Here is a 26,530-nt window from a genome sequence, read left to right on the forward strand (position 1 = left end):
TTGATTTTGGATTACACGCGTTGCTAGTTGACAGCTCATTTGTTGCAGAATGGGTAGTTTGCCTTTGAGGTTACTTTGAAAATGTTGATTCTTGACACCCTTGAAAGCCACACGCTACCTCTGCTCTGCACTATAGATCAATCCGTCTCATTTTATTCATACCCACATATGTAAAATCCCTCCATACAGGAGGAGAGTAAGTGAAGGATTTCATTTTTTTTTGTTTGTTCAGCATCTTCAGTTGAGCGGGATGGGATCGGGGTCTTTTCCTTACCAAGGACAAATGCTATACTGATGCAGTTAAGAAAAGCAGGGAGGAGGGGTTGCAGGCATTAGAGTGAGATGACTCTACTTTATCAAAGCCAGGGCAGCAAAATGCTGCTCAAGCTCAGGCATCAGCTGCTCGTCGCTTTGAGCAACATATTCAGTGTATGAATAGCACACGAGTGAGAGGCAAAGGTAAAGGAAATGGATGGGGGCGCAGGTGGACTGTTTTTTTTCAGTGACCACGAACAATTATCATAATCCACACTAGTTTAAAACAACAAAGCAGAAAAATCTATAGCTACACCAGACCCTCGTGTATGGGTTCACTCACTTAAATAAATGCAGAAACTCTAATAACAGAAATGTCTTTGCAATCGTGAACAGAGATCTAAAAAATGCAAAACTGGAGCTTGGAACCCTGACACGAGCTCTCAAACGATTATAAACATTTACTTAATTATTGTTTTTATATAGCTATCAATGCTAGTCCTTTGTAGTGCTATTGATCATTTAACTACCACCTGAATGACATTCTACACTGCACACATTTGCAGGGATGGAAGAATGTATCCTCAATAATAAGATCAATTGTCAAAATATGAAAATGTGAACTGACACATGCAAAATTGGGGCAAGATTTTACATTTGCCTTGGTTTTGCATTTACATGAATGCAAAACCAAGACGAGAAAAGAAGTCCTGATAGGAAAGCTCCTAATACTCATCTCCCAATAAAGTAGAGATTATTATGTAAATATGCAGAATCAGAAATCAGAAAATGTTTTATTACCAAGTACAGTTTTCACAATACAAGGAATTTGTTTTGATAAGAAACAGCAACAGTATAAAAAAAAAAAATAATAATAATAATAATAATAATAATAGATATAAAGAATGAAGAAAAAAGATAGAGGCAGAAATATAAACAGGTAATATATATAATTATATAATATATACAAACAGAGCAATCATTCAAATAGGTTTTAGTAAAATGTCACATGTTAACATATAATGTAATTTATTTGTTGATTGCACTTCACTTTCAATTTTCTGCAACATAATTTTTTCATGGAAGAAAATCTTTATACTTTATACAGCTGTGTTTTTTCTTTAAGATTTAAACATTTGTTATGCATTGGAATTTGATGAGTTACAATATAAGAAATTAGGGTAAGAGCAATTTATCAGGGTTTTTGTTTACATGGCTGTCACTGGTTGGGTAAAATGAAACAAGTGACCTTGACCAGAGGCACATGGCTTCACCATTTAGGACAGAAGCTGTTTAAAAATCTAAAGGTCATGAACAATCCGGTTAGCGCTGCAATGTAAACATCTTAGCCTTGACACTTTAAAAGCCCCTGGTCTAACAAGCCCCAGGAATCAGGCTCTGGTATTCACACCTCTTGCTGCTAGCCATAACTGTGATTCTCTTTGCTTGCACAAACACTGAGTGCCATCAGGCTTGTGTTCAAAAAATTATCAGCAAAAGTAGTCATTTTGGATGCCACATACAAATATAAGTATGTGCACATTGCAGTACTTTAAATGTTATTTTTTGAGAGAGAAGTCGTCTTTTGGAAACTGTATTTGCAATACAGTTTTTTTCTTTAGGTTTCAGGGACCTATGGTGTTTCAGGAGCAACATTTAAATCAATAACTTCTCAGGAAAAGACTGAGGTTATGACTTACCTCAGCATTTTGGGAAGTTTACCCTGTCCAAGTTTCTTCTCCAACTCAGACCAAGTCAATAATTTTAGTCGATAATAATTTTCTCCTTCACCATCATTCATTGTCCAGTAAAAGAATTGTTTTGATTCTCTACACCAGTGCACAATGGCACTACAGTGGGCACTTGAGAGAGAAAAATTAACAAACAAAAGCATTAAAATATTAGGTTTTATATTCTTTATTTTTAGTTTTAAAAAAATGATAAACATAATAAAAATGATGGAAATGATCTTGGTTAGAACATAAACTGAAAATACAAGGATCAGTCTTGGTCCCACACAAGCTTGGAGATGACTGAAAATGATAAAAGTATAGAAATAAATGTATTTAAGAGGCACTAAATACAGTTTCATTCTATTGTTTACAATGTGATTCTTTCAAATGTTCATTTCATCATTATTATGCTCTATTGTGTGGTTTTTTTTAAAATTAGTATTCTGAGTAAAATGTCGTGGAACAAAAGGGGTACTTGGTTTCCAAAATAAGAGAAAGGGGGTACTTGAGCCAAACAAGTTTGAGAACCACTGCCCTACACAATCGCTTAAAGTCAAGGACAGAACCCAATCCTTTGAGAGGCTTCAGATTGTTCCTACCTGAAGCTGTCACGCTCCTCAGGAGTGTCCCGTCTGACTGCAATTCTGCAGGTTTTAGAATTATGTCTGCTCCTATGCCATAGAAAGGCCAGTCAATGGTGTGATGATTCTAATTCAGTGGTTTCCAACCTTTTTTTTGATCTTGACCCTATTTTGCTATAAAGAATTTCTGGTGATCCTAAAAAGACATTTTTTTCTTCTAATACAGAGTAGCCTGGATTAGTGACAAGTTGTACCAGCTCAGATTTTACTGCATTTTAATTTTGCTAGATTTATATTCGACAAAGTGAATGTATAGAATACAGTTTAAGATCTGTGTTGTTTAAATTTGGAAAAGAATAATAATAATAATAATTAAAAAACTGTTTTTTTTGTTTTGTTTTTTGAGTTTAGACAACCCTGCCATAGAGTATGATACAACCACATGGCAGAGTCATAAATTGTCATTTGGAGTGTTTTCTCTATTCTGAACGACCATACTAGTCCCTTAGGTAGATGAAAAAACTGCAATTTTCCTATTTTCTAAGCACAAACATGGGCGAGTAAAGGTTTTCTTTTTTTTGTGAATGTTCACTTCCTCTGCAAGTGCCAGATTGAGTTATTGTATGGGGCGTCGATTGTAAAGTTGTGCATGCTGAAATAAACAGCAACTTTTTGCAACATTTAGCAACAAACCATGCACGTTTAAAAAACATGTTCATTTTTTTACATTAATTTTGACCAGATTTACAGCAATATTTGTGAAATTTGTGATATTTCTTTTCTTGTAAAAAATATGTAAATGTTAAATCTAAATGGTAAATATAAAAGGTAAATATAAATATAAATGGTAAATATAAATTGTAAATCGTAAATATAATTCTAAATGTTAAATATAAATGTAACGCGTAAAACTAAATGTTTAGCTAATATGCAAATAAACCGGAAGTACAAAAAATAAAAGCTCATTCCGGTGATTTTGCATATTACATATTATTAAAATTATTAGCATCACCTGTGAAATTTACATTTAATATTTCAAATTAATAAGACTAAAAGGTTTTCCTGATTTCTTTGATGTGCTTTATGTTCCGCCTGCAGAGGGCGCTAACGCAGTATTTCTATGGTGACTCATAGCGCTCAGTAGATGAAGAAGAAGATTCGCCTTGGCTGGTGGACATGATGTCATAGTAGAGCTAACTTGGCTCCAGTACTTAGTAAGAGTTCACTTTAAGTCTTTTCAACATTGTAGAAGTGCATTCGGGGGACCACGTTTTACTTGGGGATCAATTAAAGAAGGCTATACATACTGGGGAAGCTTCCGGACTTTCACCATCGGCACAGCGACTGAAGAGCTAGCAGTAGCTGCTTAGCTCCGGACAGGGTCCGTTTGGTGCAACCATGTCTACGGCTGGAGACTTCGGCAACCCTCTGAGGAAGTTTAAACTCGTCTTTCTCGGGGAACAAAGTGGTGAGTGGGACAATGAGGGAATACGAGCATTGCCTTAATGTTTGCAAGTGTTGGACTGGAGGCTAACACTTTACGGACTGCTCGGTTGAATTAATGTGAAGTTGTTAGCTGGCTAACATTAGCTGCCTGTGTTAATCTTGCCCCAATAGCAGAATTACGACACCCTAAGTTTATCAGCTGCTTCCTGTCCACGTTGGCACTTGTTTTTGTCTTATTTTATTACAGTGGTTCATGTCAGTAAACATTTGGCCTACTTAGCTCAGCTGTTATGTGATGTAGTGTAGCAAACATGTTAGCAACAACAAAGGAAATATTTTTCAACTTTTGAACTTAATAGTAGTAATAATTGTGTCTGGCATTGTGGGGAAATAGAAAACCCTTCTGCGTTTGACTTGTTGGAGCATTCTGTCATTATTATAATTACAGAGTACAGTAGTAGTAAATCCATGCTCACCCGAGGTTACATACTTTTGTTATTATTGTTACTATTAAAAAAAAAAAACATAAATATTACGCTGCAAATAGTAATCTGTATGATTAAAAAAAAAAAAAATTATAATTCTACAATTACAAGTAACGGTATACTGCTCTCAGTTCTATGAAGAAATACAATTTAAAAATGTATTTCCGTACAATTTTGCCATATCTGTAAACCACATTAAAATTGAATAAGCTTTAAATCCCAAAACTCTTTTTACTCAACTTTTCTGGACAACATGTCAGTTTTTGGTTTTGTTTTTAAGCTAAAGAATTCGTAAAATATGTACATACAAAAACAATTATTTTTATTAACATATTATTAGGTGTTTGAGATTTTATTTTTCTTTCTTTTTTTTTTTTACACACACAAATTTGGCAATGTGTCCAAATGAAACAATCTTAATTAAACATGCCAGATGTATTATGGACTATTTTTAACATAGCACAATATTTATTTCTTGAGTTCTCCACAGCTGCTCAAACCTGTCTAATGGCATTCTTAGATTTCCTACAAGGTCGAAGCTGACTTCTGTCACAGTAAAGAAGGGTTTAAAAGAGAAGATACGTTAATAACAGAGTTGCTCACATACCGAACCCACAGTACAGAGAATTTGGGATTTATTGGAATTATTTGACATGCTATTGCTGTTTCTCTCATCAAAGACAGTCGCTTATTTTTCATGGTGAGATTTATTTATTTATCAATCATGTGACATCAAAAGGTGTTTTGCCAACAACTGTAGATTATATCCATTTTAGTTCTGACATTTTGCAATTCCAGTAAGTTTATGTTGTCATATATATATATATATGTGTGTGTGTGTGTGTGTGTGTTAAGGTTTAGTTTGTTCAGACAAGGTTTTTCAGGAAATTTTATGTCCCGACATGTTTCGACTGTCAACTGCCAGTCTTCCTCAGAGGTAATATGCTTTGATGCATCCCTACAAGTTCTCTCATAAGGAAAACATCAGCAAAAAAATTCAACAACATGTAAATATAATGCCATTTTAGACAGTTTTACAACTTAACTTTAAATACATATCAAGCAACATTAGTTTTTTTTAATCTCATTTTCTAAAGCTTGTATGACTAATTTCAGGTGTTTTAATTTGGTCAGATAGATCGTTAATCAGAAGTATTAAGTGTCTTGTAACCTAATGGCTAAAATAGCAGATTAATATTATCTAAATGAAATTACATTTATTGGTTTACTTGAAAAGTCCTCCCTGAAATGTGACTCAGTCTCCACCGTAATGGACTTTGTCGGGTAGTCTGTCAGTGGTCAGCTTACGTCCTGTGTAGCCTTGTAAACAGCATTGTTGTTTTGAGCCATGTCACCAGCATCGATACACATTGTAACTGATAACGTAACCTGATCACAGCCTAAACAGTCTGAGGCAGAGAAGTGCTCTGCATCCGTGCTCTCTGTACAAACACGCACGGACACGCTTCTCCTTGGTTACTAGTAGATACATGTTATAAAGTAAGACAATGACACTTCATGGTGTCTCATTAATAGTTTGAACAATGTGTTGACATGTGTTTGTTTGTTTGTTTGGTTTTTTTTAACAAATCAGTTTGCCTGATCTGCTTTAGACTTTGTTTACGTGGTCACACCGGCCCCAATGAGGAGGATTTCCCAGGCAAACAAATCCTAGAATGGTTAAAACTCTCCAGGATTAACCTTTTTTGTCTGTTTTTTAAAACTCAATTTGATTGAACAACTTATTTTGAATCAAGTTGAAGTATAAATGAAATTTCAAACATCTGTTTTCCTGCAATAATAAAATATAGTCTAAAAACGTGTTGTTCAAATGCTACAGTTTTGCACTCATGTTACACTTGTACCTGTTTTTAGGGGTGTCCTGATTCGATATCGGATATCGGTCAGATATGAGCCTGAAAACGAATATCGGATTCAAATTTCCAGATTCTCTGATTTTATTTCATTTTTTAAAATGTATTTCCCCCCACAATTAATTTTTTATGTATTTCATTCAGTTGTTGAATGCTGTAGCTATTATGTATTTATGTAACCAATTGGTTAATAATAAATGGGTCAGTTTTTCTCATACCTACTGTTGCTGACTATTGTTCTCTGTTTGAGTAACATGATCAAGCATTTTATAAGTACTTATTATTTTTTTATTAAAGAAAAAAAACATGTATGATTCATGCTGATATCGGCCGAGGCAAGGCTGCAATATTGGTATCATATTGGAAATTAAAAAGTTGAATTGGGACCTGTTTTATGTCAAATTAAAAATGTTGTTTTGTTCTGTTTTTTAGTCGGAAAGACTTCGCTGATCACCAGGTTCATGTACGACAGTTTTGACAATACTTACCAAGTGAGGTTCTTTCAAACTTGTGTTTTATTGCTCATTCCCTTACTGTAATATTATTGTTATACTTATTTGTTTTTTTTTTTTTGTTTTATTGCTGATCATTGATATTTACTTAATTTTTTTCCTATTTTCAGGCAACAATCGGAATAGATTTCCTGTCAAAAACAATGTACCTTGAAGATAGAACGGTAGGTTGGGATTAAATCTTCAAGTCCATCGTTGTTCTTGTTTATGACATTGTTAGGACAGTTCAGAGGGAGAGATTTAGCAGGGTGTGGGTCTTTGTTCTCTTTTATTGAAAAAAAAATCTTTTGGCCAGTATTTTACAAGATGCACACACCCAAACACACGCATGCACAACAGCTGCATTGGCTTGTAATTGTGTCTAGGATGCAGTAGGGCTGCTCAATTATTCGAAATTCGATCACGGTTTTGATTATTACACCCAACGATTACAAAAATAACATAATTGGGAAAAAAAACAATTATTAAAAATGGATTTATTTATTTTTAAAACATGTTTTATTCAAAGACACGTCACGTGCAAGAAGTGTTTTGTTTTGTGAAAAAGTGAACATACTTGATTTTAGCGTTTGAAGAATTTTATTCATGTTTAAAGAATATATTTTATGTTTTTTTTGTACAAAAAATAAATTACTTTTCGGTTGACAAATTATCGTTTGAATAATCGTGATTTCAATTCTGACTAAAGTAATCATGATTATTATTTTTTCTGTAATCGAGCAGCCCTAGGATGCAGTGCCTTTCTGTTTTGCACCTCACAACACAAGTTTCCCTCCTTGCTTTTCACTTTCCCTCCCGTTTCTCCAACACTTCTTATGAAAACACCTTTGTTGATCAAGGCAGGTTGACAACAAGTGAAGGGAGTGTTTCATTGCTTTGCCCTACCCGGCCCAGACAGCCTGTTCTTTCTGCTGGTCATTCACTACCTGCATGCACAATGCTTTCTCTGTTTCTCTCCCTCCATCTTTTCCCATGTTTATTATAACAATAAATATAATTTTATTTTACTTTCATTTTTTAATCATTATTTTTTTTATGTCGCAGTAACTTGCCTCATTTTTCTAGCTTTTCGTTTTTATTTTATTTTTTCCCTTGGTTCAAATGTTTTGTTCCTTTCTCTCTATGTTCCCATACCCTTGCTCTCCTCTCCCACAGATTAGGTTACAGTTGTGGGACACAGCGGGGCAGGAGCGCTTTCGAAGCCTCATTCCGAGCTACATCAGAGACTCGGCTGCTGCGGTCGTAGTATACGACATCACAAGTGGGTGGATTACCAGTTCACCAACACGTTTCTATTCATTTCTGTGAGAAAACGTGAAAGAGCCGACATGCTTGTTACAAAGCTCCCTCTTTCACACCTGTGGCCTTTCCTCTCCTTAATGCTGATGGTCTGCCTGTCGTTTGCCACTTTGTCTTTCAGATGTCAACTCCTTCCAACAAACCACAAAATGGATCGATGATGTGAGAACGGAAAGGGGAAGTGACGTCATCATCATGTTAGTGGGAAACAAAACAGACCTCGCAGATAAAAGGTAATCAGTTTTTCCCTCTTCCAGTAACATTATTCTCCCTTCAAAGCATAAGCATCATGTTGTTGAACGATCCTTGAGCAGCCCTTGAACCATATGTTTCAAACTCATGGCCCGGGGGCCAAATCCGTCCCTTTGGAGCATCCAGTTCGGCCCCGCAGGAGAAAATGACAGAGAAATCATGAATCATTGTGTAAATAAAACTCAACAATATTTGCAGGGGCTCACAGTTTTCCTTGTGCTTTTATCACATGATTGCAGTCATTTTTAATGTTAAACATTTGAAGAAGAAAAAAACTCAAGATTCTCACAATTTTCCTCAAATTATGACATATTTCCCTTAATTAAATAGAAATTGGTCACAAAATCTAGAAAATTTAATGTTAAGATCCTGTTGGGACTGATATCTATGACTTGTTGCTTGGATACGGCTGGTTTCTTTCATAATTAGTATTTTATATAAATGTAGAAATGCAAACTAGTGCACAATAATGTTGAAATTACTTGTTTTTCCACAAACTGCTCCGTATTTGGCCCCTGAACTAAAATGAGTTTGACGCCCCTGCCTTAAACAGTGAAATGTTTAACAGAGAAGGCTGTTCCTTGTACATATTTAACCTAAAATGTATTTACTTTGTCTCTTGCTGCATGTATTTTCCTCTTTTTTTTAAACCCCGTTTATCTACCACAGACAAGTATCTATTGAAGAGGGAGAGCGGAAAGCCAAAGAACTAAATGTAATGTTTATTGAAACTAGTGCAAAAGCAGGATACAACGTGAAGCAGGTAAGAGTGTGGCTGAGTCGTGCTCCACAGTCCTGCTGGGAACGCTTCTGCCTGAGCTCCGCCTCCAAAGGTCATCCACGACGACGAGAGGCTGTCCTTTGAGATTAATTTGGATAAAAGCAAAGTTTTGCCGGTCCTTCAAAGAGGCCTCGGCTCATAATTATTCTGTGTCCAAACTTTAGAGCTGTACAGAATTTATAAAGACCTGGCTTTTCACTTTATTGCTGTATCACTCGCACCTCTAAATGCTTGCTAACTTTAAGCTTTTGCCAGAAGAGCAAGATAATGAATAATTCAATGGAATGGAAGCTATTAAGTGTTTAGTTTAGCAGACTTTGTTATTTGGCCCAGTGTCATCGCCCACTCTTTGTGCCAAGTGGCTGCAACTACAGCTGCGTACATTACACAGATGAAAAAATATATATCAAGCTTCATCACCATTTTATCGTGCTCCTTATACCTTCACCATTCATTGCAATTTGGTATCTGTACATTTTCCTTTTTAACAAACACAACAGTTAAATTAACACTAGTATTTCCCATAGTGAAACTTGCACTGACAATAATGTGTGCACAAGATCTGCAGCCATGTTGGGTTTTTTCATATTTTTAATGGAAATATACAGCAAGAAAGTGAATGTGTGTCCTCGAAAACAATTATTTCCCTGTATTTCCTAATGCCTGACTCTCCACATGGCGATAAAAGTCAAAGTGGAAACTTTAGGTGGGGAGCTCTGGCAGCGGCAGCAGCAGCAGGGGAGGGGCACGACTTGTCAATGCTTTTCTATGTAATCAGTTTTTTTCTCTGTCCTTGTGTGTCCATGTTTGTGTGTCATTTTGTTGTGACTGACATCACAACAGACAGATAACCACAGAGGAGGGAGAGCAAAGAGCAAAAGAGATGAATGTTCTGTTTATTGAAACAAGTGCAAAGACAGGCTACAATGTCAAACAGGTAGAGCGTGAGCTCATCTGTGTATGTGCGGGTGTGCCTAACACTTTCGCTGGCTTCTCATCTGCTTGTCTTACACAGGCATGCGTGCATAGCTGTGGTTTCATAATCATCTGGTCAACTGTTAACATGCCTTGGTTTTCAAGCTCTCTCCCATCTGATAGTTAAATAAATAAATACATTTACCACAAAGCTTTAAACAGAGGGGCAGAGTTTGCAAACAAACAGCTCACACACCATTGATGACGTCATCTGCTAAATTGTAGCTTTCAGATGTGCATGTTGTGTTGCTTGGTGTCATTGGATGCTGATAGTTGATGAGTGGGCATGATTGTCGTCACCAAATCTACATGTAAAGAAAACATTGACACAACTCCTTCATTCAAGCCACTTGCCACAGTTTTAAAATGCACCCCAGCAGCAGGCTGCAGACTCCTGTAGTTAGTTACTGCTATTGTCAACAAATGTGATGTATCAGAAATATAAATAGCACACTAACTTGTTTCTCCTTTTTGTCTGACACAACACATCTGGCTCTCTCTCCCTCCAGCTTTTCAGGCGCGTGGCAGCCGCTCTCCCAGGAATGGACAACACACAGGACAAGAGTAGAGAGGACAGTATCCTTTGTACTGATGCCTTGCATGTGCCCAATGTTTGTTGCATTATAACACTGGTTTCCAATCCTTTTGGGATCGTGACCCCATTTTGATATCACAAATTTCTGGTGACCCCCAAAGACATTTTTTTTTAAATAGAATTATTTTTTGATCATGAGTTGTTCATACTGTTTTATTTTAACTAGATTTATATTTCAGAAAGTGATAGTATAGAATACAGTTGTTTGAGATTGTGTTTTCATTTTTAAGATAATTTAATAACATTTTGATAATTAAAAAATTAAGATATATATACATTTAAACAGTAATTAATGTAGTATGTTTCTTTGAGGCATTTTTTGTTGTCAATTCATACATTTATCAGTTATTTTTGTGTTTTTCTAGTCGTCTTGTGCAACTTTCGGTTAATTTCGTGTATTTCTGTTCACATTTGATATGTTTTTGTGTTATTTTTGTTGTTTTTTTGTGATTTTTCTTTAATTGTATGTGTTTCTTTGAGGCATTTTGTCTATTTTTCTTGTGATTTTGTACATTTCTCTGATATTTTGTGTATTTCTAGTTGTCTTGTGCAACTTTTTGGGTAATTGGGTCTTTTCTGTTCACATTTTATATATTTTTGTTGTCTTTTTGTGTTTTTTCCCCTTAATTTTGTATGTTTCTTTAAATCATTTTGTGTATTTTTGTTGTCAATTCATACATTACTACGTATATAAAATGTATTATTGTATCTTTAGTTGTCTTGATCAACTTTTGAGTGTTTCTGTTCACATTTTAGATTTATTTTGTGTGTGTTCTCCTTTTGTGTGTTTTTCTGTAATTTCATGTTTTGTATTTTTGTGTGCATTTCTTTTAATCATTTTGATTGTTTATTTTGGGGACACAAAATTAGACCATGGGCTGCATGTGTCCCCCAAGCTCGAGGTGATAAAATGAACAATACATATGCTGTATATTTTTAATCGGTAAATGGACTTGGACTTGATTGATTTATATAGCGCTTTATCACCACACTGAAGCAGTCTCAAAGCGCTTTACATATCAGCTCATTCACCCAATCACTCTCACATTCACACACCAGTGGGACAGGACTGCCATGCAAGGCGCTAGTCGACCACTTGGAGCAACTTAGGGTTCAGTGTCTTGCCCAAGGACACTTCGACACAGAGTCAGGTCCTGGGATTGAACCCCCAACCTCTCGATCAGAAGACGACCCTCTACCACCCGAGCCTCAGTCGACCCCATTTAAATTACTGGTGATCCCAGATGTGGTCACTGGCCCAAAGTTGAAAAACACTGCTATATAATGATGGATTTTATCAGAAAGAATGTCTACAAATAGACCTCTTAGTCCTCAAGGGCTGCTGTCTTGCCTGAGTGTAAATCGTTGAATAGTGGCCCTCTAGGACACGTGTTAAATAGCCTTGGCTTAAGGTGTGTTGAGATTTTCAACATGATGTATATATGTATTTAAACCTTTAAAATGTGATGTTCTTTAACCTGGAAACCTTTCAGTGATCGACATAAAGTTGGAGAAGCCTCCTGAGCAGCCTGCCAGTGAGGGAGGATGCTCCTGCTGAAGTCACTGGCTCACTTTACCTGAACATGTCCCCTCAACTACTACTTTCTGCCTGAAAGATAATAACACTACATCTTTTATGTGCTTGTCATTGTGGAAACCTTCTGTCATTAGAAATGACTTCAATTGAAATAAATGAATGCACTGTAACACAAATAGGACTTTGAAAGCTGGAGTCTGGCGTTCCGACGACATATTGGTGTTGTCGGTGTCTAAAAACCTTTTGAACCAAATTGAGAGATGGATATAAATATATTGATATTTAAATATTGCTTTAAGATCAATGAGTACATTACGCATGTTGTGTGCATTTCAGATAACCGGTGCTGTCTTCTCCAAACTTTCATGTAATGCAACAAGTCATTTTTCCAGCTGTTTTAAAAAAAATGTGTTGGAAGTAAAGAAATGATCTTTGGGGTGCCTCAGGGGGTAGGTTTACAGTACTTTACATCTGTTTTGTCATGAGATCCTCCTCATACGCAAACCATCAGTCTGTATCCTCACCGCTTGCACAGGCATGAAATATCAGGGCACTAAAAGCACAGTCGCACCATTAAACCCGTGGCAGTCCTGCACCGTCCACAGTCCATCTCTCCACTCATCTTGTCTTCCTGCAGATATTTTTTTATTGGTTTACTTTTTTTTCTGCCTTTTTCATTGAGTAGATTTTCAATGATTTTCCCTAAAAACTAAATATATCATAGATTATAATACTTTTGTTGACAGTAGTGTTTAAGGGTTTTTGTTGTTTTATATGAAACCCATCATAAGCAGTAGAGATTGAGATCAATGTCTTTTGGAGGTGAAAAATAGAGGGCTTTCTTGATTTTGGGTTCATCTAGTTGAGTTTGCTTTGCTGTCTCTGGAAAAAAGTTATTTTTCACTATGATTTTTTTTTTGTTTTCACTTGTGATTATTATGCATGTATTTAATCCACAATGACTTGTAATATTTATTCCTGTTGGACTCATGTTTCTTTTATATGGCTGTTAATATCTTCACTTATGAGATGGCGTTGTGATTTGCTACTAAAGATATGCATCTGTCTGCACCACATCTAACAGATCCAGGAGAGAATCTGCTGTTTGCTCTGCAGTCTTTGTTGAATCTTATCAAACTGATATTGTGCAATTTTTCTGTAAACTTTGGAGAAAATTGGATTTTGTACAGCATAGTCATCTAACCTTTCTGTCTGGAATTGTTTTAAACGATTGATTAAAATACACTTTTAACTGCTGTGTGATGCCTTCTGTTATAAGGATTGCTTTTATAGAGTTTGGAATTTCATCATTCACTTTTAAAATAATCTAAATGAATAACCTTTTAAACTCAATAGGAATAAAAGAAAAATAATAAAAAGGACAATTTTTCTATCTAAAGTGCTGCAAACAGATGCAAAAACAGATTTTTTTTTTATTTGTATTTTTTTTTTTTTTCAGGCATTGGATATTTAATACATTTTGTGCAATCATATCAATTATTCCTATACCGACACATCCAACACCATTTGATGTTAATGAACAAAATTAATTATATCTTGTGAAAATATAGTTATACAAAAAATATATAAACTATGTTTAATTTGACCCACACATACTTATCAACATTAACACATCTTATATCGGATTAGCATGCCTGAAAGTTCATGCTAGTATAAAATTAAAACCACATCTCATGAGATTATTTAATTATGTTATAACAATCTTGCAATCCGTGCCATCAAATTAATATTTTACAACAATTTATTATCGCAATATCTTTTAGCAGAAAATTACGCTCCACCCTTAATAATATTTACACACAAGCTTTCATTTCCACATAGGCCTAATGTTCTATATGTGTTCTTACTGTGCTACAATTTTATATATAGTTACTTTGCTTCTATAACTCTGTCAGTCCATTGAGGGAAATTATGTTTTTAATCATTCACACATTAATGTCATAAAAGCATGTACACCTTCTGAAATTTACCTGTAAATTTCAATGTTGAGCCATTAATAAACAAATATAACTAACTACATTTTGAACGATAAAACTTCTGCAATAACCTTATCTACATATTGTAATTTTAACTTGTTTTTGTTTTTGTTTTTGTTTTTTTGCGAGGCAGGGGGCTGGGCCTGGTATCAACGTGATTTAGTTTAGCAAATCTCGCGAGAGATTTCCCAAGACGTCATCACCATGGAAACTAACAACAGCTCGAGCTGGCCAATGGCTCGTTCCTCGTCTTAACTTTTCAGTTTCACACCATGAATAATGAATACTACGAGAGGCTGGAAGTAAACAGAAATGCCACAGATGCAGACATTAAAAAGGCGTGAGTAATATTTGACAAAACTAAAACAGAACAGATGTTAAAGGATCATAATGTGCAACTTTGTTTAAGATATCGACGCCTTGCGTTGAAGTACCACCCGAGCCGCAACAGAGAACCTGGAAGCTCCGAGATATTCATTCAGCTTGGTGAAGCTTACGATGTTTTAAGCGACCGTAAGTAAAAGAATTAAAAAAACAATATATGTGAGCATGATTACATAAAAGTGTTTAGGCGATGTTGACAAAATGTAACCTAAAGACAGACTTTACGATTGGGAAATACCATTAAATATTCGAGGGGATCTGGATCAATACACTGATTATTACGGTGGCCGGGAAGTGTCAGGTGAATGCATTTACAGAAACGAACACAAATGCAAAATGGCCACAACGGAAGTGTATCTGCAACGGAAGTGTTTCCGACGGAGCAGTATTATGATATGATAGCCTGATGTGAAAAATATAAGACTATCCTTTCTCTGTTCCGCCAGAAACGTGTCCGTCTGTAATACCGGTCCGTCGGAAACACTTCCGTTGTGGCCGGTTTTCATTCGTGTTCGTTTCTGGAAATGCATTCACCTGACACTTCCCAGCCACCGTAGGATTATGGATCAGTTTGACATTTTGGAGAGAAAAAGAACCCCATCTTAATCTTGGTTTATGATTGACTGATTTTTATGAAATTTGACTCAGTTATGTCAGGTTTGATTCTTCCATTACCACAGTTTCATCCTTTGATCCACACATTTGGACCAGTGGTCACCAACATGGTGCCCGTGGGTCCCAGGTAGCCCGCATGAACCATGTGAGGGGCCCTCGTGCTCCATCTAAAATCTGATTTACTTTCAAGGATTCAAACTCACAAAGATAAATACAATCAATCAGAATCAGAAAGGATTTTATTCACCAGGTACAGTTTAAAAACAGATTGAGGAGTTTAACTCAGTAGTTGGAAAGACACACATCAACACACCAGCTGGCGCCCACATATTTAGATGAAAGGTGGGACTAAAACAGGAGGAGAGGTCAGTTTGAAACTAAATTCCCTATTGGAGTAGACAGTGTTAAACTAGGAAAAAACCTCTGTCTGCTCAAACTTCCTGGTGATAACAATGAGACAACCTTAAAGCTGGCTATGGGAGCCAAAGAGGAGATCAGCATGTGTTTTTGATACAGGCTATGTCCAATTTTCAAATAGCCTTCTTTGCTGTGTCTCTCTGCATTGATCAAGGGTCCAGTGCATGACAAACGTCCCGCTTGGACATGCGGCTTCACCATTCCCTGTTCTTTTTGTCGAAAAGATCTGGTCGATTGCATTGAGAGACTAACTGATCAATTCCATTATTCCAGTTTTGGATCTCCCGCGCGAAAACCTTCAAAACGCGGCGCACAGGAGGCGTGGGACCCACAGCGGGACCTCGGACGCTCCCGAGAAGTGCATATACCATATATTGTGAATGTAAATCTGCCGCTTTCAACGCGTTTGGTGTGAACGCGCCATTAGAGTCACGAGACCAGACAAAACAAAAGCAGCAGCAGGGAAGGATCAGGATGGGAAGAGAGGGAGAAAAAAGAATGTGACCGCCTTTGTCGAGAAGCAGAAGAAGAATCATGTGACAGATGTTAGTATTTAGTAAAGGTTCCATGATCAATCACACCTTTTTACAGTAGGACTTTAGTTTTCTAATCTTAAAGCAAAGCATGTTATGTGATTTGATCAACGTTATAATCTGAAGAGAAAAAAAGCAATATTTTTTATGTTGCATGAACAAAATACAAATGATCCAAAATGTCTTTTATCAACAATTCAACAATGTTTATGACATTTCTGACAATACTTACCAGCAGTGTGGCTCTAAGACAATCTGTACCTTTTTTTATTCAGCTCAGAAAAAGGCAACCTATGACAAGTTTGGTGAGGAGGGACTAAAAAGCGGTATTCCAGTCGAGTATGGTCACAGTGGTGCTTGGTCATCAAAATATATATATCACGGAAATCCAGACAAAACTTTCAGGCAGTTTTTTGGAGGCGACAACCCATTTGCTGGTGAGAGAAACAGGATGAAAAAGCATGAAACGTAGGTGCCTTTTAAAAATGATTAATCATCTTGTATCGTGTCTAGACTTCTACACAAATGATTTACTGCTTCAGTTTGGTGGCCTGCAAGCAGGTGTTGTGAAAAAACAGTACCCGCCAATAGAGAGGGACCTTTCTCTGTCACTGGAGGATCTTTTTCACGGATGCACCAAAAAAATGAAGATATGTCGCAGGGTAGGAGTACACGCTTATCTTTCTGTGGAATTTGGATTCAAGCATTCGGTCAATCTTTCAAAGGCATTTTTTGTTTTTGTTTTACAGGTGATGAATGAAGATGGACGCTCATCAACCATCAAAGATAAGATACTGACTGTCGATGTAAAGCCTGGATGGAAAGAAGGCACGCAAATTATATTTAGCAAAGAGGGAGACCAGGTGAACAAGACTTTTATCAAACATTTTAAGAAAATCAAAATTAGTCACAATAGTTTTAATTGAATATGTTCCAAATATTCCCCCCAAAAAATCGACTTTATGCTTGATATTATATGGTATAAATCAGGGCCGTCCAATTTGGGGCTCACAGGCCAAAGTTGGCCCGCAAGCACTCCGTTTTGACCCACTGTCCATATTTGAAATTTATAATGTTTACAATTTTTTTAATATAATAATGAATGCAATACAGTACAGCGATTTATAAGAAAAAAAAAACTAAAGCTGATATCCATTTACATTATTTTTCTCGAGTTTTAAAGGATTGTTCAAGGCAGGGAAAATGTATTGTTTTGATCGTATAGGCAGAGTATGTTGTGTCCCATTTTGTTGAATTTATATTGCACTAAATGTCTTTGAGGACATTTAGATGTTTCAAAATTTCACGCCATGAAACACGATAAAGAAAAGTGTTCTTTAATTCCAAAACTACTTTAAGTGTTTATTTTTGCGCAGTTATGCTATTTCATGCACTGCAACATAAATGTTTAGTTTCACCGCCATTAAATCCAATCAAATCAACTCACACTCTTTCTATTCTTTGTTATATTCTACCTTTAGGGGGTAAATAGCATCCCTGGTGATATAGTGTTTATAGTAAAACAGAAGAGTCACCCTTTGTTCACCAGACTTCACGATGATCTTCTCTACAACGTCAAAATCTCCCTGGAAATGGTGAGTACAGTGTTGTACAGACTGTGATCTATGGTTCCACCTGAACATTTGGGTTCAAGCATAATAAGCACTGACTTCTGCCTCTCTCTCTCTCACACACACACACACACACACACAGGCCTTGACTGGTTTCTGTGTGGTTGTACCAACACTAGATGACAGGCAGCTCAACATACCCATCAATGAAATTGCACAGTAAGTGTATTTAATTATGAAGCAGGGTTGGGGTCAGTTATAATTGTAATCGCATCATTTATAATTAGATACAATTATGGCGTGATTATAATTGTAACTGTAATTGAAAACATCGGTTGCTGTTGCTGTAATCATCATTGAGTTCAGGTAATTGTTGACTTTTAATTGTAATTGGCTTGAAACTTCTATAAAAACTACAATTTTGTTAAAAAGCAAAACTGGGGAACCATGTTAGAGTTCTATTACTTAGTTCTATTACTGAGTATCATTTAATCTTTATATGTATATATATACAGTATATATACAGTACATATAAAGATTAAATTGAGGGGTTTACCGAAAGAGAAAAAAGGCTCCGACCCCCACACTAAAAATATTAATACCAATATTTTCTTTGATTAGGAAGCCTAACAAGGCAACAAAGAGATGACAAACAAATTAGATAATATATACTATTTTTTAGTGTATTTTACAGCTGATTTAATGGTCAAACTGACCGCTTATCATTAAAGATGCTAACAGAAAGCTAACACAAGTGGAAGGTTACGTTTTATGGGTTTATTTATTAAAGGCTCAGTAACTGTAATTATTGAATTGGAACTTCAGTAACTGAGAACGTAATTGTAATGAACCTTCAGAAGAAAAATCATAATTATAGTTTTAAATGTAATTGGAAAAAATGCTGGTCACTGTAATCATAATTGAACATTGATAACGTGATAACACGTCAGTTTTTTTTTTATTTTTCTGTTTTCATTTAGAAGATAGAAGAGTTCACAACAACGTAATAATCCATGGTGTTTTATTCTTTCTTGTGTTTGTCTGTTAATCAGCCCTGCGTACAGAAAAGTAGTGACAGCAGAGGGAATGCCACTGTCTCAGGATCCTTCACAAAGAGGAAACCTCATCATTAGTTTTGACATCCAGTTCCCAGAGAAGCTCTCCGCAGAGAAGAAACATCTGATCAAACTAGCTCTGTCTTCCAAAGATTGATCCCAATAGGAATAATTGATAGGGAATTCAATTAATAACGAGTTCAAGTAGTTAAAATTTCCTTCACATTAGCAATATTCGTAGTTTTAAAACAACCGATTTAAAATAAAGCCGATCCGCTGTGATTCGCTGCCATCAGGGCTCGCTTTAGCTGCTCGTATGTTACAAACATCACAACATTCCAGGAGCCAAGTCGTAGGAAAGAAGGCATGAATCTAAAAGGAAACAAAATATATATAAAAAATAAAACAGTGAGTCACTTAGTAATGACTTCAGAATGGCTCTCCTTATCAGTGCTTACCCTTTATAAAAGGCACGCGGCCCCTCTTTGGTCATCATGGCAGTTGCACAGTTGAGGACACTGGCGTACTGGCCATGAGCGGAGTTCATATATCTTGTCTTGACCACATCGACAGGAGAAGCGATCACTGTTGTGCATAAGCCTGCGCCAAAGGCTGAGACAAAGTGGCAGGGCAGATTGTCTGTGGAGCACATAGGGAACAACCCCGAGGGTCATAAGCTATTAAGGTTTTCAGCTTGAAACCGTCACTTCTGATGCACAATGGCCGGCATTTCACCTGTGAGAGGAGTTGACCTAATGAGGGCGTCCTTAATGAAATCATATGTCACCAGCTCTGTGCAGTTCACTATGGCATTCCGTGTGATGTTTGGAGCTGTACCTGTAAGTCATATAAGCTTTAAAATCAGAGGAAAGAACGGCATTAAGACCAATGATAGGTAGTACAACACATTACTGTAATCTGATTACTTTTCCCAATTATTGAGTGAAGTAAGGGATTATAATTGAATAAATAATAATTAGATTACGGTTATTTTCCCGCAAGTAGGCTGCGTTACTAAATGAAACCGTCTCGCTACTGCTTGTTGGGCGTTTCGTGTTATATAGCGCATTATAACCCAGTCACCCACCGTAGCGTAGCCTCTCTAAGCTAATGACATCTTTGGTAAACAACACTGTCAGTGTCTAATCATTTCGCGGGCCTGAGCAATTTGGATTTTTTCAACGCATGCGCAAAACTCGTCTACATCCGGTCGACCTATTTTACGGCAGTTTGTGTTTTATTAAAAAGGCTGTAACCCTGCTATTTAAGAAGAATTAGAAATTTATGTTTTGAGTGAATTCCGATTTATTTTGGTTTTTATTTTATTTTCTGTTTTTGATTGTCAATGTTGTGTATTGTGGCCATACCAGCCTGTCATTGCCCGATCTCGTTAGATCTCGGAAGCTAAGCAGGTCTGGTTAGTAGTTGGATGGGAGACCAACTGAGAATTCTAGGTGCCACAGTGGGGGGGACAGTTGCTCCAGTGGTATCTGTCATTGTGTCCTTGGGCAAGGCACTTCACCCACATTGCCTAGTATGAAGGCAAGGCAAGGCAAATTTATTTGTATAGCGCATTTCATACACAAGGCAACTCAATGTGCTTTACATGATCAAAAAGTGCAATAGGAAACATTCAACAGCTTAAAATAAATAAGAACATTTAGAAATCATCAGTAAAATCAATCAAGATCATCAATAAAAGTATGTAGTGTGTGAGTGAGTGTTGATTGTGGTCAATGGCACAGTATGGCAGCCTCTTCTCCATCAGCTATATAAAATCCAATGCGTGATTATTGTGTTTTGGTCCGTTTTTGTACATATTGTCTTGCCGTGGTATTTTGGTCTTTTTTTTTTAAAATGAACAATTAAAAACACAACAAAAACAGTCACGTATTTAAATGTGTACTATTAAAATATTTAACAAACGTCATATGGTCGGTTTACATTCAAACATCTCGTTCCAGGAGCTCTGTCGTAAAGATTGCGAGTGAAGGAAAAGACGTAGTCTACGCGCATGCTTTTAAAGGATCCGAAAGGATCAGGCCTGTGAAAGGATTGGGCACTGAGAAACACACACAAAAATGGGGCGCGAGAGAGTTTAACTCTGTAAAACGCGATAAAAACATTAGCGTCCGCTGTGCACTCTGCGCGGGAAGAAAACATGTATTTACATCGATTAATTCCACCTCAAATCTGAGCAAGAACCAAGCAAGTCTTCCCAGGAAAGCCTCAGATCTTGCTGATGCTACAACATCCACTTCCACCGAGCAAAAGATTTATTAGATTTGATAGAAGTAATAGATTTAAGAGCGACGGGAGTTAATGCTGCTGAACTGTCCAAGCTCGTCGCTGGCTATATTGTTGAGGACGTATTGCCAAATTCTATCGTAGACTCCGAATCATTCCAACGCATCGTAGCAAAAAAACAGGCCAAAAACGGCATCAAGCTGCCTTAGAGAAAGTCAGAAATATAGGTTAATAGAAGGAAGAGTTGTTTTATTTTTTTTCTAAATTTGGTGGAATGTACAGTAAATAAGTTTAAATCTTCAACAATTTTCTTTGAGTCAGAAACTGTTGCATTTAATTTCATTTTTGTTTGATGCAATGTGCACATTGTTTAAAAAAAATTCAATAAAACATGATTTAAAAATTCATTTGATTAAATTTTTAATGTGAAACATGCCGAAAGAATAGAATTAGGCTGAGAGGTCTACGATTTAATATTTTGCGAATCACATTTTTGAAAAGTAACTTAATTATATAAATTAAAGTAATTAAAGTACCTAGTTTTTAAAATAAATCATCAGTAAAGTACCTGGATTATTTCCTTGGAGGACTCATCACTAATCACTATTTCCAAGTAACTTGACCATCACAGATTAAGACACATGTTGCCTGAATACTAAAGCTACCTTTCCAGAGTCCACGTATGCCTTCTTCTTTAGCGATGGTCTTATATGCATCGATGGTGCTACAATAGCGTCTGGCGTTCCCATGAGATCTGGCCTGTGCCTGGAATCGAACTTTCACCACATCTGTTGGCTGAGCCACAGCAACTGCCATGGCACCAGTGGTTCCTCCAGCAAGCAGCCGACTGCCGATGCCAACGTCTAAACCAGGGAGAGGAGAGGTTACAGGCCGTATGTGTGCCAGGAAAACAAATAGTAGTAGGAGTCTATACTCACGATCCGAGCCTCTGGTGTAGAACTGTTTGACTGAGTCATAGAGGCCAATACGGACTGAGGCAAAGCTCATCTGCCTCTGCAGTCCTGCCACCAGCCCACTGTAAAGACTCCGAGCTCCCTCTGTGCGAACCATGGTTGTGATGGTACCAAACACTCCTCGATACTTCATTGATTTTTTAGCTGTTGCTGATGAGCCTTTAGCTTCCCCTTGAATCTGAGCAGGTGATAATCAGATTTAGGGAGAGTGAAAGTTACCAACGATAACATAGTGCCTCATGTGACACCATCATCATTCACACTTTAAAGCCTGAACTATTTTAGGTCCACTTAAGCCTCAAGAATTCTTCATAATGTAGGATTTAGGGATAACACAAATGCGATGTTTTTAACATCTCACATAATGAAAATTGAAGGCTTAAATAACTGTAAAAATCTTGTTGTGATGTATAAAGCAAGTCATAATCTTCTACCTGCAAGCATTCAAAAATTGTTTAAAAGTATAAGGAAATTATAATTTAAGAAGAGAATTTGTGATGAGAAAACATTGCGTTCACACCTCCCTTAAAAGTATGTGTATCTCCCAAGTAGGAATAACTCTATGGAATGGGTTGGATAAATAAACTAAAAGAAGCAAAACACTTGGACATTTTAAAAGAATGTATAAAAACATAATCTTTAGGAAATATGCAGGAGAATACTCTTAATTTTTCATTGTTGTACGGTGTGTTTATTTTTGTCTGACTATAAACGATAAATCCTTATTTGAACACTTTGTATGACCATAAACAGAAAGTAGGATGTGTGCTTTGTTATTTGTATAGCTTTAATTGTACGACCATAAACGATTGCTAATAATGTACTGTAATAATGTAGCATAGACTCATGAGAACACGCTGAAAGTTTGTGTAGTGATGATTTAGATGCACGAGAGATGAGGGGTAGGTTTGTTTGAGCTTCTTCCTGCTCCTTTTGAGCGCAATTGTTTTAGTTTTGTTATTATGTAAAATAAGTTTGTAATAAGCTGCTCAAATGAATAAATAAATAATTGTAGTTCCGTATAGTTTATTCCAAGTTAGACAAGTTACATTTTACACATGCAGGCAGCGGTTAGCAGGGAGATTTCTGGTATGAGATGTTAGTCAGCAGGTCTTTCAGATCTATGGACACAGGTCAGATAGTGGAGCTTAGAGTTCACAGCAAACATGGTGACGCTGCTTTTAGTTGTTATGCTGCAAAAAAAGAGGAAGAAACTGCCAGCAGAGCTGAAGTCAGCATCTAATGTGAACATTTTGAAATACAAGTTAAAGGCACTTTTTTTCTCTACTGCGTATGATTGAGAAGGAGATTTTTAATGTTTTTACCGCTGATTATTGATTTTTAAACTGTTAAATGTTTTATTTTGTACTTTTTAAATCATGTAAAGCACATTGAATTGCCTTGTGTATGGAATGCGCTGTACAAATACATTTGCCTTGCCTATACAATCTGAAAAACCAAGTCAAATATACATTATGTTATTTGACAATGGAAACAGTTGGCGCAAAATGTCATTGATCAAATTAACTACAAGACAATCCAGCACGTTTGCCTTGTGTCCTTAGTATTATGTAAAAACAGTGACTATTGTGTGGGTATTGATCAGGCACGTTTCTAAACAATAAAAACACCCCCCACAGAAACCTCAGCTCAGACAAACGGCAACAGATGGACAGACAGCTAATCATCTGATATCAGTGTGAACCTTGTGAAGCAATCAGCGTCTCAGGCCTGTGACCTCTAACATCAAACCGTTTACACACAATGACACAATAGATGATTATAAGAAAACAAGAAATTAATTACACCATGAATAATAAGTACAGGTCCAAATGAGTGGGTATCAGAAGTTTTTTTTATTTGTCAAAAAATCCCAATGAAATACGCAATCCGGTTCTGATGCGGATGGAACTCAGTGGGGTCATTGAGGAACCAATGTTTTGCCAATGATAAGAGATAGTGATGTTTTTTGAATTTTGAAACTGGTCCATAATCAGTACATTGATCCCCTCCAACATTTAATGGAATCTTCCATGGCATAAAGTCTATCTTTAGTTAATATGTTCAGTAATTTTGATATAATCCCGCTAACAGACAAAAAAATACATGAACACTAATTTTAAAAAAAAAAAAAACATTTTTTTTTTTTTTAATTGTTACCTGCAGCCGCACTTTGGCGGTGTCCAAAGGAAAGGTCAGCAGGTCAGCGATGCATGCGGCTGTTCCCGCTCCCACAAACTTTACAGCTGCTGACGGAGGCACATCTGCAGGACCAAATCCAACCATATTGGAAAATCGCTTTTCAAACACCAAAATGGATGATGGGGCTTCTTTGTAATCTAATAGAAGAGACAAACAAACATAAAAATTGTCATTTAAGTGCTTCAGAAAGTGATGAAGTCACTGTACAAACAGTGCATCCAGTGGGTAGGTATCATCTATCTCCATGACTAACACACAGACACTGTACACACACATTCACTCCTATCTATTTACTCTTTTATGTGTGATTCCCACACCACCAGGCTCAGGTTCCTTATTTCCATCCTTACCTTTACAGGAGGGGTTTAAACACAGGGACTTTGGTGATCAGGATTCTCTAAAGGCATCCCTTCGGCTGAATTTTTTTCCACCTATAAATCCTTTTTCATTTCTCTCCATAGAAGATTTTTCATAAACAACAACCCTTAAAATCATACTCCAAACACTGCAAAGAAAAAGAAAAAACACGTTAAACCGTCTTGGAAGTGTATGAAAAGTTGTAACAATACAAACATTATTATATGAAAACAAAAATTCTTGGAAAGTTGTTTTTTTTTAAATAAAGTTTGTACCTTGATTTGATGAATGAAAGATAAAATTCTTCTTCCAGCTCCAAAATCCACACAAAGTGAACTGTATGGAGAGACTCCTGTTTAAATACTATTATAATACTGTTACATCATAGCAGGACGTGTTCCTGTTGGCACCACCCCCATTGTGTCTTTATTGGTTCCCAGTTTGTCCAATGGATACACTACAGCTCTCTGTGTGTGTGTGTGTGTGTGTGTGTGTGTGTGTGTGTGTGTGTGTGTGTGTGTGTGTGTGTGTGTGTGTGTGTGTGTGTGTGTGTGTGTGCGTGTGCGTGTGTGTCAACCAATCTGCATTTACATTAGTGATAATACAATCATGTTTCTTTTACATATTTTAACCCAGTGGCCTATCTTGTTTGGTTATCCTTGATCAATGCTGAGTCATGCTGAAAACACAAGAACTCATTGCACAGCACGTCAAATTAGAGCCATGTGTGCACAAAACGTAGCGTCACACCACAGAGCTTTGTTACAAACCTGTACCACATGTTGTTGAAAGAGTGGTTAGAACAAGCAGCTCATTTATTCTGGTGCTACAGGTTATGATTGTATCGTCATACCGATACAGTCATTATAGTTTTAAAATCACTTAACGCATTGTCATTTGAAGTCAAAATCATGGCGATTATGAGCTTTTATCATATGAAGAAAAGAAAAGAAAAAACATTGTTACACTATTGTGTGTTTACCGTGTTCATATTAAGGTGGTGTTGTAGAGTCAGTGACTACAAAGCTGAAAGAAGTAGGAAAATAAACATTCTTATATCTCAATGCTTGGGTAGATATTGTCCTACATGTGTAGACACACTTGGTATTTAAATATGGCTGTCCAGATCTTATCCTGGGAAGCAGCTGTTTCATGCACATTGTAAAGAGTAGCTACGGTTGTTATTGGATCGTCTGCTGAGCTTTGACTTTTTTTTCCCCATAAAAAATATTGATTTTTAAAAGTTTTTTTTGTTCTTCGTGGGTTTGATTTAGGGTCTTTGGTCTGTTGTGTTTCTGTTTTGTGTTTTTCATTTCATTAATCTTTTCAATGTGAGTGCAATAGGTTGTGGGTTTGACTCCCACACTTCCTGTACAGTAGTTTGGTTTGACGATAGTTCTGCGTTTCTTTGGTTGGAGTTGATTTGAAAGTGTTTCTCACTCAGTGCATGTTGTTGTTGTTGTTGTTGTTGTTGGTCTATTCTTTGTTTATTATATCTATATCATGTATCATATTTGTATATTTTGTATTCTTTTTGTAAATATCTATCATATTTGTATATCATTTGTATATTTGTATTATTATTATTATTATTATTATTAATAATAATAATAATAACAATAATAATAATAATAATAATAATAATAATAATAATCATCTTACTTTATCTTTTCCTACTCTAATGTGTACATATCTGATCCTTATTTTTAACATTCTTTTTTTTTTAATTATACACTTATTTAATGTTTATTCTTTCTTTCATCTTTGTTAAACGTTTTATTCTTTTATTTGTGACTTTTTTTGTCAGTGGCTGTAACAAAAGCAATTTCCCCCTGGGATTAATAAATAAATTC

At 36.3% G+C, this 26,530-nt stretch overlaps 3 protein-coding genes across 6 annotated transcripts; 2 read left to right on the forward strand and 1 right to left on the reverse strand.

Annotated features, from left to right (window-relative positions):
- The first annotated feature begins 3,702 nt into the window (after nucleotides 1-3,702).
- On the forward strand, nucleotides 3,703-13,581 carry LOC114475685 (ras-related protein Rab-6A). Of its 3 annotated transcripts, XR_003675500.1 has the most exons (9): nucleotides 3,703-4,037; nucleotides 6,807-6,865; nucleotides 6,997-7,050; nucleotides 8,042-8,147; nucleotides 8,307-8,418; nucleotides 9,107-9,200; nucleotides 10,062-10,155; nucleotides 10,703-10,769; nucleotides 12,282-12,356. XR_003675500.1 is itself a non-coding variant. In XM_028466709.1 (8 exons), exons 1-8 carry the CDS (start codon nucleotides 3,968-3,970, stop codon nucleotides 12,344-12,346), a joined length of 627 nt encoding a protein of 208 aa, XP_028322510.1. In that variant the 5' UTR covers nucleotides 3,703-3,967; the 3' UTR covers nucleotides 12,347-13,581. The 3 variants fall into 3 exon arrangements, 2 of the variants coding, with proteins under 2 accessions (XP_028322510.1, XP_028322509.1); XM_028466709.1 differs by lacking the exon at nucleotides 10,062-10,155 and having other exon boundaries at nucleotides 12,282-13,581; XM_028466708.1 differs by lacking the exon at nucleotides 9,107-9,200 and having other exon boundaries at nucleotides 12,282-13,581.
- Nucleotides 13,582-14,467: 886 nt separating this feature from the next.
- LOC114475543 (dnaJ homolog subfamily B member 13) lies at nucleotides 14,468-19,182 on the forward strand. The gene is made up of 8 exons (XM_028466445.1): nucleotides 14,468-14,662; nucleotides 14,732-14,835; nucleotides 16,547-16,708; nucleotides 16,785-16,933; nucleotides 17,021-17,134; nucleotides 17,753-17,866; nucleotides 17,985-18,061; nucleotides 18,895-19,182. Exons 1-8 carry the CDS (start codon nucleotides 14,595-14,597, stop codon nucleotides 19,052-19,054), a joined length of 948 nt encoding a protein of 315 aa, XP_028322246.1. The 5' UTR covers nucleotides 14,468-14,594; the 3' UTR covers nucleotides 19,055-19,182.
- Nucleotides 16,699-25,080, reverse strand: ucp2 (uncoupling protein 2). 2 transcript variants are annotated; one of them, XM_028466447.1, is made up of 8 exons: nucleotides 24,953-25,080; nucleotides 24,671-24,825; nucleotides 24,279-24,457; nucleotides 22,083-22,296; nucleotides 21,810-22,007; nucleotides 19,633-19,734; nucleotides 19,356-19,536; nucleotides 16,699-17,943 (listed from the first exon to the last, which is right to left on the reverse strand). In XM_028466447.1, exons 3-8 carry the CDS (start codon nucleotides 24,402-24,404, stop codon nucleotides 17,895-17,897), a joined length of 870 nt encoding a protein of 289 aa, XP_028322248.1. In that variant the 5' UTR covers nucleotides 24,405-24,457; nucleotides 24,671-24,825; nucleotides 24,953-25,080; the 3' UTR covers nucleotides 16,699-17,894. The 2 variants fall into 2 exon arrangements, with proteins under 2 accessions (XP_028322248.1, XP_028322247.1); XM_028466446.1 differs by lacking the exon at nucleotides 16,699-17,943 and adding an exon at nucleotides 19,070-19,269.
- Between the last annotated feature and the right edge of the window lie 1,450 nt (nucleotides 25,081-26,530).

This window comes from Gouania willdenowi, chromosome 14 (assembly GCF_900634775.1).
Source record: "Gouania willdenowi chromosome 14, fGouWil2.1, whole genome shotgun sequence".
Classification (NCBI taxonomy): domain Eukaryota; kingdom Metazoa; phylum Chordata; class Actinopteri; order Blenniiformes; family Gobiesocidae; genus Gouania; species Gouania willdenowi.

Coding starts and splice junctions, on each gene's coding strand:
- ucp2 (XM_028466446.1), bottom strand. CDS start 24,404: ATGGTTGGATTTGGTCCTGCAGATGTGCCTCCGTCAGCAGCTGTAAAG. Junction 22,297..24,278: donor CCGCCAAAGTGCGGCTGCAG/GTAACAATTAAA, acceptor TCACCTGCTCAG/ATTCAAGGGGAAGCTAAAGG. Junction 22,008..22,082: donor CTACACCAGAGGCTCGGATC/GTGAGTATAGAC, acceptor TCCCTGGTTTAG/ACGTTGGCATCGGCAGTCGG.
- LOC114475543 (XM_028466445.1), top strand. CDS start 14,595: ATGAATAATGAATACTACGAGAGGCTGGAAGTAAACAGAAATGCCACA. Junction 17,867..17,984: donor TCAAAATCTCCCTGGAAATG/GTGAGTACAGTG, acceptor ACACACACACAG/GCCTTGACTGGTTTCTGTGT. Junction 18,062..18,894: donor CCCATCAATGAAATTGCACA/GTAAGTGTATTT, acceptor TCTGTTAATCAG/CCCTGCGTACAGAAAAGTAG.
- LOC114475685 (XM_028466709.1), top strand. CDS start 3,968: ATGTCTACGGCTGGAGACTTCGGCAACCCTCTGAGGAAGTTTAAACTC. Junction 7,051..8,041: donor TGTACCTTGAAGATAGAACG/GTAGGTTGGGAT, acceptor CCTCTCCCACAG/ATTAGGTTACAGTTGTGGGA. Junction 10,770..12,281: donor GGACAAGAGTAGAGAGGACA/GTATCCTTTGTA, acceptor GAAACCTTTCAG/TGATCGACATAAAGTTGGAG.